At 40.7% G+C, this 17,000-nt stretch overlaps 1 protein-coding gene across 6 annotated transcripts in view; it reads left to right on the top strand.

The window, feature by feature from the left end:
* The window catches only part of ADGRG4 (adhesion G protein-coupled receptor G4), a 114,816-nt gene that overhangs the window by 72,106 nt on the left and 25,710 nt on the right, over window positions 1-17,000 (top strand). For all 6 annotated transcript variants that reach the window (XM_056540140.1, XM_056540141.1, XM_056540142.1 and 3 more), the window contains 6 exons: window positions 2,465-2,672; window positions 4,835-4,985; window positions 5,863-5,994; window positions 7,295-7,417; window positions 9,218-9,263; window positions 10,570-10,679. In XM_056540140.1, the coding sequence (XP_056396115.1) occupies window positions 2,465-2,672; window positions 4,835-4,985; window positions 5,863-5,994; window positions 7,295-7,417; window positions 9,218-9,263; window positions 10,570-10,679 (770 nt within the window). The remainder of the gene's footprint in view (window positions 1-2,464; window positions 2,673-4,834; window positions 4,986-5,862; window positions 5,995-7,294; window positions 7,418-9,217; window positions 9,264-10,569; window positions 10,680-17,000) is intronic.

The raw sequence follows: 17,000 nt of genomic DNA, 5'->3' as shown, positions 1-17,000 counted from the left end.
CCTCATACCACCCTCATGGAGTCTGTTTCTGACACATTTGAGTGGACACATGCACATTTGTGGCCTGCTGGAAGTCATTTTGCAGGGCTCTGGCAGTGCTCCTCCTTGCACAAAGGCTGAGGTAGCAGTCCTGCTGCTGGGTTGTTACCCTCCTACGGCCTCCTCCACGTTTCCTAATGTACTGGCCTGTCTCCTGGTAGCGCCTAAATGCTCTGGACACTATGCTGACAGAAACAGCAAAACCTTCTTGCCACTTTTTGCACTGATGTGCCATCCTGGATGAGCTGCACTACCTGAGCCACTTGTGTGGGTTGTAGACTCTGTCTCATGCTAGCACTAGAGTGAAAGCACCGCCAGCATTCAAAAGTGACCAAAATATCAGCCAGGAAGCATAGGAATTGAGAAGTGGTCTGTGGTCACCACCTGCAGAACCACTCCTTTATTGGGGTGTCTTGCAAATTGCAACATCTGTTGTCTGTTCCATTTGCACAACAGCATGTGAAATTGATTGTCAATCAGTGTTCTTCCTGAGTGGACAGTGTGATTTCACAGAAGTGTGATTGACTTGGAGTTACAGTGTGTTGTTTAAGTGTTCCCTTAATTTTTTTGAGCAGCGTACATGCCAAGCCGTACACCAGCAGCAATCTCATCCTACAGTCTTTTGCAGCACTATTGGTATCATCATGACAACAGGAAGCTGGGATGCTAGGTGAACCACACTTGGCGCTGGCATCAAACTATGTGCTCCAATTGGGTTACTAGTTTGTGGATCTGCTGTGTACTGTCTCTTTTCCTGTGTTCCTGATTTTTCTGCCTTGACTTCTGATTCTGCCACTGACATTCCCTCATGGTAACCTGATCCTTGGTTTAACTTCAGACCCTACTCTAGTTCCTGATTTTGTCCCTGATGCAACCTCCTGGCATTGACCTAAACTCTGACATTTGACTGCATTTTTGGCTCTGATTATGTTCTTAATGTGCCCATATGATGCCATCCTAATTACCAATTGTACATCCCTATTAACCCCTTAACGACCATGGGCATATATTTACGTCTGTGGCCTGCTCCTGATCTGTGAAGTGCGCTCAGAAGCTGAGCGCGCTTCGTATCTGCGGGGTCCCAGTTGCTATCAGCAACCAGGACCCGCGGCTAATACCAGACATTGCCGATCGGGTTGATGTCCAGTATTAACCCTTTAGATGTCTAAAACGGGAGAATACACTGCCTGTTTGTTCAGCGGAGCAGTTCGGGACCGCTGCGGTAAAATCGCGGCATCCCATACAGCTGAGAGGATAGCAGGAGGTGTCTTACCTTCTTCCCAGTCCCAGTGTCCGATCTGCATTTGATTGCTCCAAGCCTGAAATCCAGGCTTCAGCAATCAAGCGCAGAACACACTGATCAATGCATTCCTATGGCAATGCATTGAGCAGTGCCTGCAATCAGTATATGCAATGTTACAGTCCCTAGAGGGGGCTATAACACTGCATAAAAAAAGTTTTGATTTAACCCCTTCCCTAAGAAAAATCAGAATCACCCCCCTTTTCCCATTTAAAAAAAAGGTGTGTAAATAAAAATAAAAACAAACATATGTGGCATCGCCGCGTGCGTAAATGTCCGAACCCCAAAAATATATTGTTAAATAAACCGCACGGCCAATGGCATACGTGCAAAAAAAATTCAAAAGTCCAAAATAGCGCATTTTTGGTGAATTTTTATACCATAAAAAAATAAATAAATAAGAAGCAATCAAAAAGTCTGATCAAAATAAAAATGGAGTTGAAAGTGGCGTATACATATGCCTGTGCACTTATCACTGAGGATAGGCCATGTAACATTAAGTTATAATGGTTCTGTAAGTGGTATTGCTTGACATGTCCCCTTTAGGTGGGTACATGGCAGGCAATGATGACACTATAACTACTAGCCCAGCCCAGGGATATGCAGCTGGTTACATCAAGTAGCATTGGTGATGGATATAACAAATAAACTTGTAGAAATTTTAGTTGTTCTTGTACTGTGATCAGTTGCATGAGTTCGATATTTTTCAGGACATTGATATAGAGCAAGGTTCATGAGTTGTGTTTAGGGGATAAGGCTCTCGTTTACTGGGCCTATTACACGGCTCGGTATCAGGCATCCAGAGCCACATGAACGATCGCTAGATCATTCATGCAGCCCTTTACTTCTGTCATTTCTTGGCTGCATATGCCTTGTTACACTGGGCAAATTGTGGTCAATGAATGACAAATTTTAAACCTGTGATCGGCCAATAAATGAGCATTTGCTTACATTTTAGTTGATAGCTGGGCCTAATACATATGACGATTTTCAGTCTGTTTGGCTCATAATTGCCTTATGTAATAGGGCCATAACCCTGTTTCACATATACCCTCTAAATGTATTGAGTAAGCAATATGTACCTGATTAAACTAATGCTTACTTTTAGTCTTTTTTTATTTGTAGAAAATGCTAACTATTTGGCAATGCAAATTCTTAATATGACAAAGAAAGCAGATTCCTTACCAGATGAAGATATAAGAATCATTCTCAACAAAGTCTCGGAAATAATTGCATTAGGAGAAATTGATCTTGAAACTGCTAAGGTTCATGTGGATGTAATAAACTTTGTTTTACAAAAAGGCAACACAACGCTGCGCCTGTTTGCTAACAAGTGAGTATTCAACCTTGGCGAGTTCCCCAATCATCTAATGACTAATATGTTAAGCAAAAGTAAAGCTCCACTTAATATTTTATGAAATAGCATTTTTGTCTCCTAACAAATACCTAAATGCCTACCACTAGATGAACACAGTTTGTTTTTAAGGTACCTTAAGCTCTGCCTTCCTTTAAGAAGGAAAGAAAGAGAAGAACACAGCTATAAACTGCAAAAAACAGTAGCGGTAGGAGTAGCGCCCCAACCCACATCCAATCCCTAGTGCAGCAAGAATTCTAGGTGTTTGAACAGCAGCAATGGATTAAATCTAAATTTTTAAATTCCAGGGCCCTCCGTAGAATGTTTATTTAGGAATAATAATGTATATAACAACAATGAAAGAATATGTGGCCTATATTGAAATTTGCTTCAGAGGTTGTGGCTCGATCTTCCTTCCTCTGGCAACAGTTAAAGAAGGTAAATAAAACAACATATATAGGAAACATACACATGTGAGTTTGTATCCTATTATACTGTGTCATTTATTTTTATTAACTATTGCTAGATGAATAAGGATTGAGCCACAACCTCAGAAATGCTTTTCAATATTGGCCGCTTATTCTTCTATTATTTTTTGTTTTGTTCCATCCCATTTCTATGGATGGCCCTTGGATTTTAATACTTAACAGCTGTCATGACCCGTCCCATAGGCTTGCATTGAGGGGCGGAGCGTGACGTTACACGGGGGCGGAGGCGTGACATCATACGCCGCCTGCCCTGTGGTCACTGGTGATCAGACCCGGAGCGAACATGCTCCGGGGACTGATTTTAACTGGGATGCTGCGTGCAAGATCACGGGGGTCCCCGGCGGCGGGACCCCCGCGATTAGGCATCTTATGCCCTATCCTTTGGATAGGGGATAAGATGTCTAAGCGCCGGAGTACCCCTTTAACATACTGAGAGTTCCTGATCAAATCCCCCACTGAGCACTAGCCCCTTTCCTTATATGTTATATTCCTTTTAGAAGGTTCCTACAGTGTTGAGTGTGTGTGTGTAACCCTTACTCAGCTATGGCTCTGCCTGGTTACAAATCACAGTGTGAAACATGCTGCTGCATTGAATGGTATAAACGGTATTAAGGCACCAACACATTTATAGTGGACCCTGTGGAACAATAAAGATCCACTAAGACCTAGAGATCTCTCAGAAAAAGTGCCTCCTATAGGTAAAGCATATGTCAACAGACTTCACCGGCATAGTCTAGTATACAGCCCTTATATGCTTTCTGTAAAATCAGTGTATAAAAATGATATCAAAACTGTTAAAAGGGTGATTTAGTGAAAGACAGCTTATCTTATACATGTCTAATCACAGGTGATTCGACTGCTGGGACCCCCTGCGATCTTCTGAACGGGACCCCTGCACTCGCTCCATTCATTTCTGAAGAAGTGCCGGAGATGCTCGAGTGAAGCACTCGGGTCTCTTCCTTCAGCACTCCCATAGAGAATGAATGGAGTGCACGCCGTTTGCAGCACTTTCTCTTCTCAGAGAGCTGAGTCCTGTTTAGAAGATTAAAGCAATTCCCAGTGGTTGGACCGCCCATGATCAGATACTTATCCCCTATTCTGTGGGCAGAGGGATAAGTTGTTTTTCACTGGACCATCACTTTAATTACAGTTAAAATCAGAGAAAGAGAGAAATCTGAGTGGCACCACTGCTGTTATGAACATTAATATAACCACTGTCCAATGGACAGGAAAAAGGATACATACGGTAGGTAACAGATGATAAGTAGTCCGGTGGTGCTAGGATTAATGGAAACCAGGATAAGAATCCACCAGAAGCCTCTGAGCGCCCCACGCCTAACACACCTGCGAGTCGGATGCTACACCCGTGAGAGGAGCTGGACATAGAGTACCTGGGCGGTGAGTGCAGGATTGCCTTTTGTTCTTTGTATATTGTTAATTACAGTTAAACTTTAGTATTTTTTTTTTAAGTAATGATTGTTAAGGGGTAAAGGCAGGGAAGTTGTATGGGCATCATTAGTTTGAATGAATGGGTAAAAAAGTAATCTATGCGGAGACTGACAAGTTGTTAATACTGACAATTAATATAATCATTATATTGTATTAATATGTGCATAAATATTTACCAAGGATTTGTAATTGTTTATAATTAAGGATACTTAACCTTATGGAGGAAGTTGGATTTAAAATAAATTTTACTGGTGAAACGGCAAATGTGACAGCTAATTCTATGGCTTTACTGGTATCAAAGAAATTTAAAGAAATCTACTTCACTGTTACAACATATCTGGAAGGAAATGTGGAGGTACGGTTATTATAGTTAGCTTTAGTTCACCTTTTATGGAGATTTTCACAACTTTTACCATATATTTAAACATGTCAGATTTGTTAAAGAAATTTCTGCAAATGTCTGGTTTATCTGGCTGGTGCATGCAAAAAATCCTTGCACATGCTGCAGACGCTCTCATTTAGGTGAAGGAAACTGTTTTTTGGCGTGGAAATTTTTTCCAATAGCATGTGAATATACTGTAATAAGTATCTGTCTACTTCCTATTAACACAAAGAAGCACTTTTGAATTTAACTGGTGTGTAGTGTGTATTTAAAATCTGCAGCAAGTCAATTTACAGCCCAAATACACTGCAGATCTGTTGCAGATTTTCTCATTGACTGCAACTGGGAAATCAAAATCCACAAAATATCCACCATGAAAAGTACTGTTGAAGTGCTGATGTTCAGAAAAAGAAAAAACAAAAGCTTATTTCACACAACTGTTTCTTTCTTTTAACATCATTTTCACCAAAATCCACAACAAATGCTATGGATTTTACACTAGGAAATGCATACAAAAAATGAAATTTGAAGCTTCCTAGAAACGGTCAATCCTGGTAATCAGCCACTCATTGGTTGGCTAATTGAAACTTTTGTGCGAGCAATAAAATTTTCGGAACACATCGCCCAGTGTAAACAATGATGAAGTGAACGGGTGTGATTGGCTCAGCATTGAAGAGGTTTTTCAATGCAGACAACAACCCCTTTTGAGTGAAAATAAAGTGTAAATATATGAATAGTTTGAGTACGCCAATGTCCATGTTCTGCTGTGGAGTATGGACATTGCGAGGGGATGAGAGAAATCTATATGTTTGCTGAAAGTAATTTTCCGAAACGTTGTTTTTCTTCACAGATAACATTTGAGCAGTTTCCTCCTGATAATGCTGTAGCTTTTATACATTTACCCAAATCAATCCAAGACCAAGCAGAAATATCATCAGCCAAGGTTCAATTCAACTTCATCGGGCATTTATCACCATTCCAGGTGAAAAAGAAGTGCATTTATAAATTCTTACTGGCACAAAACAAGATTTTTTTTTAAAGCATTTATTATTATTATTATTATTATTATTTTGGGTTTTATTGATCCATATAGGTTTATATATGTCATTCTTATTAGTATAAATGTGTACATTTATCAATATTTTGTTGAATTTTTAAATCTTGTGATTATGGCCCCTTTCAGATTCTCCTATTAAGGGTTAATCTGTGGGCTCTATAAAATGTGTTCGTACTCACCTGAGTATGCCTGATGAAGCAGTTGTACTGTGAAACGCGTTCCATCATGGGTGAATAAACGTCAGTTCCCTTTTAATTCTGTGTTCAGCGCCTTGAATCCCGTCGACTACCGGAGGTCACTTCTAACATTACAAAACAAGAATTAGAAGACACAACTGAGAGAACCTATTAAAGAAAAAACTGTTATTAGTGTTACGTTCACTACCCTCTTGGTACAGGTGTGTAGTGCGGATGACAATGATGACAACCATACTTACCTGTACCCGTTCCGTGGTCCTCTTGTCCCACTATTTTTCTCTGTCCTTTCTGTTCTGGCAGAAGGCTTGGGGCACGGACAGAGCTTCCTGATGTCAGTGCTGCTGTTTCTCTGCTGATCCCTGCTGCGAGCAGGCCCTGAGAGACATCAGCGGTAATGTAAGGAAGCTCCATCCATGCCCCAAGCCTACTGCAGGAACTGTAAGATAGCAGGACAATGGGACCACAGAACCGGGACAGGTAAGTATGGTTGTCATCGATGTCACCCGCACTACACACCTGTACCAACAGGTAAGTGCGGGTAACACTGATGACAGTTTTCCTTTTAAGATATTTCATTAATTAAAGAAAGAAATAAAAAAATATTTAGAAACAGCTAATTTTGTGCTTCTATTTTATCAGTAGGATTTTTAAGACCTTAACCTGGATGTCCCTATGTTTCAGAAAATGTTTACAGTACATGTTATATGCCCAAGGCACATGAGATCACTTAATTACACTATTTACTGTTGTATACTTCTGACAGATATAAAATGCTTAAGGGTACGTTCACACGTACAGGATCTGCTGGATATTTTGTGCAGCTAATTTTGCTGCTATTAATTTCAATGGGTAGCAAAATCAGCTCAAGAAAATATGCAGCAAAAATATGCAGCAGATCCTGTACCCTTAAAATGTTTTACAAATGTATCATGCATATTGTATCAGAATCTGTGATTACGTTAACAGAATGTTTGATCACGTATTGATGGATTATTATCATAAAATAATTAAAATCATAACTTTTTCAGGACTATGAATCCAGGTTTCTTGAGTTAAACACATACATCATAAGTGCCAGTTTCGAGGGCATTAATGTTGACAACCTGATGGAGCCAATAGACATAACATTGCGGCATGTTAAAGAAAATGTAGTAAGTTTCATTACTTTCTTTTTTTATACTTCAGAAAGAAGAAAAGTGAAATCACGTAAAATTTTTGCATTTCATTTTGGTCTGTTTTCCTAAAGTGTACTTGTCATAATATATAATATATGTCCTGGAGACATGTCAAAAGTGTTTATTAGTTGGGGTTTGAGTGTTTAGACCTGACTGATTATTATGATGGTGAGCAAGACGGTCCTATAGATTTACATTATGAGACTGTTTCGATCTCGTGATACAAAGTCAGGAAAGACATTAATGAGCGTGCACTTCTCCTGGCTCGATCAACTGATCCCTGAAAACTCTGATCCCAACCAAAACTATTGATATACTATACTTGCTTTGTATATTCACTGTTTTGCCTGTTGTCTTTAATAAAACTGGTTTTGAATTTTAAAAGTTATTCTTATAATGACAGTGGCCATTCAAAGACAAGGGTAAAGGTATATCCACATACCGTTTATACTTGAGTATAAGCCGACCCGAATATAAGCCGAGGCCCCTAATTTCACCCCAAAATCCCAGGAAAAGTTATTGACTTGAGTATAAGCCTAGGGAGGGAAATACATCATCCCCCCTGTCATCATCCAGACCCCCGTCATCATCCAGACCCCCTGTCATTAACACCCTCATCATCATCACCCTGTCATCATCCCCCCTTCATCATCACCACCTGTCATCATCCCCTTGTCATCATCCCCTTGTCATCATCCCCTTGTCATCATTCCACACACCCCCCCTTCATCATCCCCTTGTCATAATCCCACCCACCCCCCTTCATCATCACCACATGTCATCATCATGGTCTTCAACCTGCGGACCTCCAGATGTTTCAAAACTACAACTCCCAGCAAGCCCGGGCAACCATCGGCTGTCCGGGCTTGCTGGGAGTTGTAGCTTTGAAACCTCTGGAGGTCTGCAGGTTGAAGACCACTGCGGCCTTCAACATCATCCAGCCCCCTTTCACCCCCTTTAGTTCTGTACTCACCTCCACTCGGCGCTGGTCCGGTGCTGCAGGACTGTCCGGTGAGGAGGTCGTCCGGTGGGATAGTGGCTCCGGGCTGCCATCTTCACCGGGGAGGCCTCTTCTCCGCGCTTCGGGCCCAGAATAGAGGCGGTGCCTTGACGATGACGCAGAGGAACGTTGGTAATGAACGTACCTCTGCGTCGTCGTCAAGGCAATGTGACTATTCCGGGACCGAGCCCGAAGCGCGTAGAAGAGGCCTCCCCGGTGAAGATGGCAGCCCGGAACCACTATCCCACCGGACAACCTCCTAACCGGACAGTCCTGCAGCAACGGACCAGCGCCGAGCGGAGGTGAGTACAGAACTAAAGGGGGTGAGAGGGGTCTGGATGATGTTGAAGGCCGCAGTGGTCTTCAACCTGCGGACCTCCAGAGGTTTCAAAACTACAACTCCCAGCAAGCCTGGACAGCCGATGGCTGCCCGGGCTTGCTGGGAGTTGTAGTTTTGAAACCTCTGGAGGTCTGCAGGTTGAAGACCACTGAGGGCGGAGAGTTCACTCGAGTATAAGCCGAGGGGGGTGTTTTCAGCACGAAAAATCATGCTGAAAAACTCGGCTTATACTCGAGTATAGACGGTAAGTCCTTTATCTCTGGTGTTTTTTATGGTTGTTTTTACAAAAATAGTGCTTCTTATACATACAAAACCTCATGACTCCGAACCTCTTCCAATTCTGATAGTTTTGAACCTGTTAGATCGTAGATTAAAGAATGTTTATTTATAAAACACAACATTTTTGCTCCAAGTCTTATCTTCCCTTTTCTTTTAGGAGGATTACCCGGTGAAGTGTGCCTTCTGGGACTTTACTAAAAAGAGTAAGTCACATTATTTTACGTGATGTTTTTCTTACAAATCTGCTAATTCCTCTGAATGTCCAAGCACTGGTGAGATGTTCATAGTGGATTTAAGCATAATGGCGGAAATCTAGAAAAATACGTGCAGAGGAAAAGTAGACCAATTGTCCAAAACAACCAATCATATTGCTTCCTTTTAAAAATAAAATAAGCAATGTAAAGGGTTGCTCTGGTCAACTTTTCCTCTGCACAGGTTTTCATAAATCTCCCCTGACGTGTACATATTTCATATGATATTTTATGACCACTGTACTACTAGACTTGTCTACATGCCTCATTTGGTTAGGAACTGAAACTTTGATGACCCACTGCTGTCATAAGTTTAGGACTAGTTTAGGACTAGTTTAGGACTTTCAATTTTCCCACATAAATAATATTTGTTTGGTTGCGCTGTACATTTTATGGTAAAATAAGTGATGTCCTTACAAAGTACAATTGGTGACGCAAAAAACAAGCCTTAATATGGGTCTGTGGATGGAAATATAAGAGTGTAATGAGTTTTAGAAGGCGAGGAGGAAAAAACGAAAATGCAAAAATAAAATTGGTCTGGTCCTTAAGGCCAAAATGGGCTTGGTCCTTAAGGGGTTAAGAACAGGTGATGACGGGTTAAAACGGCTATTAGAAAAATTCGATGGACTATAATGGGATTTTCTAACGGCTGCTAGGGATTTTCTAATGGCCGTTTAACGGCCGATTTTCAAGATTTTTATGTCGGACTCTCATTACGGATGAATTTTTATAGTGTGAAAGGGGCCTTACCAATGTCTATGCTGTGCAATACCTGTACCCCAAAGAAATGGCTACATAACTTCCTGTTAGAGGTAATTCAAGCAAAAACATGCTGAAGCCAGTTCAATGTGTGATAACATTATAATAGTAAGTTTTACATCTTTTGGTGATAGTCTTATTAAGGTATTATGTTTTATACTGAAATACCTCTTTAAACTGTCAGTCATAGATCCTCCTATAACACTGTCAGTCATAAATGCTCCGGTAAGCACTACAGCGGTTATGTGCACAAGGTCACTTTATATTCCATCACAGTGTGTAATACCTTGAACATTGAATATTTACATTTTAGTGCCAATTGGCCTACTACCCCACCATGTACTGGGATCTGAGGCTAATAGCTCTGCAACCCCTATAGCTCTTATATTTGCTAGTTCAGTACATTTTTTAAGTCTTTTTTTAAATCTTAAGTGTATATAATTTGCCTTACTGATTTATTTTGATCATGATGATTGTACATTTTGTGTTCTGTTTACAGGTACAGATAATTTGGGTGGTTGGAACACATCTGGTTGTTCAGTGACATTTACAAACAAGGAATACACTTCGTGTTCTTGTAACCATCTTACTCACTTTGGAGTTCTCTTAGTATGTACTGCACTGTAGTGCCTTTTCTATTATGATAATATTCAAATTCTGGTTATAACTTTTGTTTTGTTTTTTCCTGTAAAAAGCAAGCCATCATAAAGCTACCGAACAATATGAAAAACTATGGGGGAGATTTATCAAAACCTGTGCAGAGGAAGAGTGGTGCAGTTGCCCATAGCAACCAATCAGATCGCTTCTTTCATTTTCCACAGGCCTCTAAAGAGGCCTGTGGAATATGAAAGAAGCAATCTGATTGGTTGCTATGGGCAACTGCACCACTCTTCCTCTGCACAGGTTTTGATAAATCTTCCTCTATGACCCTTGGAAGGCAGCAGCCCAAAAATGAATCCATAAAACATGCTTTTGTTTTACAAAACTGCTAAACATTAAGAAAACTATATATATTTGTTACTGTTGTATTTGTACTGACCATAGTAGTTAACTAGTTATTTATACTGCAATGCAAAGCTACAAAGGCAGAACTACTAGGGTTTTTTTTTTCACTAACAAAAATAAGAATAAAAGATACTGTTAAAAAAGGATAAAGGCTGCAGATAAAAACCATAACTTATTTCAAGTTCAAATCCATTATACAGCTACAATGCCAGAAAATAAATAAATATATGGCTCTTGCAGTGCACTGATGGAAAAAAAAAAAGCTCAGTTTTGAGGCCCAAAAATAGTCTTGGTCCAGAAAGGGAGCAAGACTATATTTATATTGTTACACCACCCCCAGTCATATATTGGTTTTTATCCCTCACAACCCCTTAAAAACCAAAACTTTTTGGGGGCTGTTGTCTTTTCTGATGACATATTCTCCTTAAGGTTTTCATAAGTATTAACCCATTAACTAAAATAATTGTAGGTAAATATAAACCCTAAAAAATCATGTTTCATGAAAACTGATTGTTCAACAATATGGTGGTCTCTAGAGTCTTGAATGGAATATCGATACTGTCCATGCAGCTGCTATAGGGGCCATAGACTGTGAGGGGCTTGCACTCCTCACAGTCTATGAAAGTCCTTGTACAGACGGCCTTTTCGTTACTGTTGCAGCTGGAAGCTGGCATATACACAGAGCAGCTCTACTTAGGGCCTGTTCACATACGTCTAGCATCAGTCATCTTTTCTCTCCATTGCTTGCTAAAAAGCACTGGAGAAAAACTGATACTAGAACTGATCCCATTCATTTGGATAGGACAGTTCACATTCATCTGGCATCTCAATTTGGATGCCGGATGGTTGACATGCCAGACGGCACTGGACAGGGCAACGCAGCTTTCCACGTCCCCGTGTCCGGCATGCAGAAAAAATGGACACCAGATGCTCCACAACTGATGACAACTGACGCATGTTGTCATCAGTTGTGGCATCAGTTGCATCAAGATTTCGGCTGAGTTCATCTATGCTAGATGCTGGACATATGTGAACCCAGCCAAAATGGTCAGTAGAGTTATGTGACTTTGGTGCTGCTGCCTGAACCTTCACCGTTCTCCGGGCCAGCTCTGCTCCACTCCAAGACATAAGACTACAGGCTATAATTCAGTGACTGAATGCAGTAACTTATTCCACTGTTATCTGCAGTCATAAAGGTTTTTTCTTATTGTTTTGCCTCGTTGGGTTGTTTCGATTCAGGCTTTTACTCTTGGGTCCAATCCTTATGTATGACCCTAGAGACACACATATACTGTACATATTCTATTATTATATTTACTATACAGTCTAAGCTATAATATTAAATATTTTACTTAATGTAGTGCATAATAAAGGAAATATGGTTAAAAAAAATAGTAATTCAGTAATGAAAGACAGTATCCTACTGAATGCAAGCACAGAGTGATGTATAGTATGAGTGAATGATGGGTAAAATAAAATAATAAACAAACCTTCCAGTTACTAAAACACAATTATATAGATTAAGAATAAATAGAAGCCAATAATGTAATAGACATATCACAGAAGAGCACAATGATATCCCATAAATGTTGAGAATGGAATACATAAATGTGTAAATTGATTGACTGACAATCGAACAATATATTTATCATTATTGTTCATCATTCAATTTTGTCATAATTACTTTCCATTATTATTTCTATTATTGCTTTCAAATGTCAGTATCAGTCTTGTAGCTATGTCTTATAGATAATAGTGCTGTCGTTTCCTTAGTTTTCACTTATAATTCCCTTCTTAACAATCACGACTAGTTCATACTGTATCCATTTATTATTCTTTAGCTTTTTTTCCCCTTCTCTGCATAGAATAATACATATAACATAGTACATATAATGTATAGTAATCCAACTATTATTATCTACAGTGAAATCATGAGTGAGCAATACAGCATATTCATGTATCAAAAAATGACAGGTGCATTGCATTGGTCTGGACTGTTAAGATCCGTGGACACCACCTCGAAGCCTTATGCATAGAACCTATTGTTAGGTTCGACCCCAAAAGGTCGAGACGTCTTCGGATGCCCAATTAGTGCGTGTAAGGCTTGTAAGGGGCTGCAGTCACCCTACTTTCCTCCCAACGCCAGCCTCCCACTCAAATCAAGACACAGACACAAGTGCTATCTCTAAGCCGAGGGCAGTACAAGTCTGACCCTCTTCTCAAGTGTATTTTCTTATATAGCTGATTTTCAATAGGGTATGCGCAGTAAACTTTACCTTGGAGTTCAAAATGGAGTTCTCCTCTACCCAATTCCATCATTTCCCCCTTTGACATCATCATCTGAAAGAACTGGATCCTCCAGGTCAGGTGTATAGCAGGTCTTTCCTCGGGTACTATCCCAGACCGCGAGTTGTCCGAGGGAACAAAGTCTTCTTAAATTGGCTCCGTCCCCTGAGTAATGGACCGGCATCCTCACCAGGAAGAGTGTTTCAGGTGTGATGTCAATCTAGAAACAAAAGAAAGAGAGGAGACATGAGAACCTGGAAACAAATGCTGATCTTTATTTCTTCTACATCCTGGGAAAACAGCATAAAATGTTTGTTAACCCATTCATTTGAAGTAAACAAGACTCAGTATTTACTGATTCTATTTGTGCAGTGACTTATACATATCATCAAAAGCTTTATAACTAAATAAGATAAAAGAATAACAACTGCTATAATAACAACTAATATAAAGTGTAAGGCACCTCCTATCCATCCTCCAATACCTTTCAACCAGGTGGCTTGGTTTATTATGGAGAAAGTGTCTACCCACCATTTATCTTTATTTTTGTCATTGTCTTTAGCGTACTGTTCCCTTAGTTTTTGTATGTTTTCAAGTTGGTGGTGCATCTGGATGGTACCTGTGGTGTCTATGTAGTGACAGCAAGTGGGGCCTATAATCTGGCACATTTCCCCTTGAGCAGCTGTAAGGTAATCAAGAACTATCGTGTGCTGGTTAGTCACTATCATCAGCTGATTTTGTACATACACAGAGGTGTTAGTGATTTCCAGAATATCATATATTTGGTCGTCAAAGTAGTCAGTGGCCTCAACTAATTTGTCCCACATTTACATCATCATGGGGTATACAAATAGAGTGCTGAAGAGTCTATTGGCTGTTCCCATTTGAACTACGTGTGGTCTTCCATTCTCTCTTTCCTTGTTGTCTGCTGCTCTCTGGTATAGCATGTGTCTTGGGACTGCTCTCATGTCAACATCTTTGCTGGGTATCACAAAAGTCGAGGGAGTGAGTCTGGCTAGGATGCATGTACCATTAACCCCTACTGGCAACCACTTGTAGGCCCCCTTCCACATACCCAATATGTGTCTCTTCGGAGTTCCCAATAAGAGGAATGTTGATTTATCAGTTTATTAACTATGTCAATCAGTCTTGAGGCGTTAGTCATGTAGCACCATCCGGGTTTCTGTCCTAATGTACCACAGTAACCTATTACATGTCGGGTCATAGGGCTGGTAATATGAGGATTCACTACATTTTTTATGTCCTGTCATGTTATGACACTCTTCTCCGGTACCTTGAGGAAAAAATTTATTATTCAGCCAGTTTTTGTCATGTAAGTTTGTGATGTAACATATTAGACAGTTAAACAGAAACCAAAGTATTGTCATGGTCAGATACCGCCCTTTTGCAGTGTGATGTATGAATCCAGTGGCTGTAGTCAAGAGGACTTGATATGGTCCTTCAAATCGGGGCACGAGGGACTTCCTGGTATGTTTCTTTACATACACGTAGCCTCCAGGCTGTAGCGTGTGGGTTCCTTCAATACTGTCTGGATCTGGGAGGAAAGACAACACTTGCCCACATGTTAGTTTCAGATACTTTCACAAGAACTGCACATATGAGGACAGATTCTCATACTAATGTTATAACTGTAATACATCCTCCCCATGGGGTAGGCCTCAGGTCAGCCTAAAGAGCTCAGCACACACCAAGACAAACACATAGCGTGAACAAGGGGTCAAGCTTATGTAATCTACCTGGACTCTCTAGAGCAGACAGAGTGGCTTTGGGTATACTTCAGGGGGCTGGTATAGTCCTCCCTGGATTGTATAAAGCACAGGTCATACAGTCTTGAACAAAAGCTACTACGGTAGAGGAGATACCAGGGGCTATCCAGGATTTGTCTATGACTTGCAGCATGGCCCCTTTGGACAAATGTGTTTTACCATGTATTACTTGTACTATCATTGGCAACAGAGTTCTAGGCAGGCAGAAGTACCCCATATGCCATAAGCTTATTGGGGAAAACCTCGGAAGGTATCTATTCCCTCGTTGCCGTCCTCCTAGGCGACTAATATGCTAAAAAGGCTCTCCTGGCCTTTTCCTGTAGCTAACTCATACTAGCCGTCCAGTCCTAAGTAGCTTATTGGGGAAAACCTCTTTCCCTCATTGCCTTCTCCTTAGGCGACTAGCATATTAAAAGGCTCTCCTGGCCTTTTCCTGTGATGCATGACAATTCTGTATCCTATCCACAAAGCGAATAGACAAATGCAACCAATAGCAATAACTGTCATCCACATCACTCTTATAGGGTCAGTGTCCGTCTAGATGTGTTTTACCACACCTTATTCCCCCCAGACTACACGGGCTTATCACACAAATCCTGTCCTGGACTTATGATTTATTCCAGGCTCATGCTAGCAGCCAGATAATGGTTTATGTGATAGTATGGGATTTAAGCATAATCTGTGACCCCGTTAGGCGCTTTCACAGATCAGTTCGGCAATACCCTCATAAAATCACATACCATCCTCTCTTGGCTCATACATTCATTCCATGTCTCCTTGCGGAGTAACAGTGTACTTATCCAACCGACAGAAGGTATATTGGTTCCTTGTCTATTCAAATAGACCCACTATCACAGGAGTTTAGCTATTCTAAAACCCAGTCTAAGTGCAGGACCCACAGCCAAAGATCTCAGATCCCGAGCCGTAGTGTTCCCGCACCGTAGCTGAGATGCTCCTTGTGATTCAGCTGCGGGTCCCTGTTCGGGCGCCAAATAATGTTAGGTTCGACCCCAAAAGGTCGAGACGTCTTCTGTCGGCGGATGCCCAATTAGTGCGTGGAAGGCTTGTAAGGGGCTGCAGTCACCCTACTTTCCTCCCAACGCCACCCTGCCACTCAAATCAAGACACAGACACAAGTGCTGTCTCTAAGCCTAGGGCAGTACAAGTCTGACCCTCTTCTCAACTGTATTTTCTCATATAGCTGATTTTCAATAGGGCATGCGCAGTAAACTTAACATTGTATGAAACACAAGAATCCATAAATCATTTGCATAGTCAGCAGAAAGTTGAATACATAACAAGCCATTGTTTCAAGGACACATCTGAGGAAGAAAAAGATAAGATGTTCCTTCCTTGTATCCCGTTAACCTTGAATATAAGATACTAATTGTCTCTAGTCTATAAACACAGGAGTTATGTAAAAAAACAGGTATGATAGAATGCAGACAAAATGGAGTCTCTTGAACACAAATGGAGTTCTCCTCTACCCAATTCCATCATTATACAGCAGACTTTTTCCATACTAGCAAATGGTGCCTTCATGAACGGGGAGAACACCAAGAATCTATAATATCTCCATGTACAATAGGCCTTAATTATGGATTGGCTAAATGAAATAGTGGGTAATGTTTAATTGTATGAATAAAATACCATCACTTACAATAAACGGATCAATTTTTCAAAGTACATTTGCCACCCGTACACTATGACTTAGCACACTGTGGTTTTGATTTAACGCAGGTCAACATTAACTTCTACCAACAGGCACATGTGAGTGGCTATACATACACTGTATACATGGCCACTCACTTTACATTGTCTGGACAGTGTGCTCTCTTACCTGGTGTATTGC

Source organism: Hyla sarda, chromosome 9 (assembly GCF_029499605.1).
Source record: "Hyla sarda isolate aHylSar1 chromosome 9, aHylSar1.hap1, whole genome shotgun sequence".
Taxonomy (NCBI): Eukaryota; Metazoa; Chordata; class Amphibia; order Anura; family Hylidae; genus Hyla; species Hyla sarda.
The sequence above is the reverse complement of the archived record's forward strand: the minus strand, read 5'-3'. Positions and strand labels throughout refer to the sequence as shown.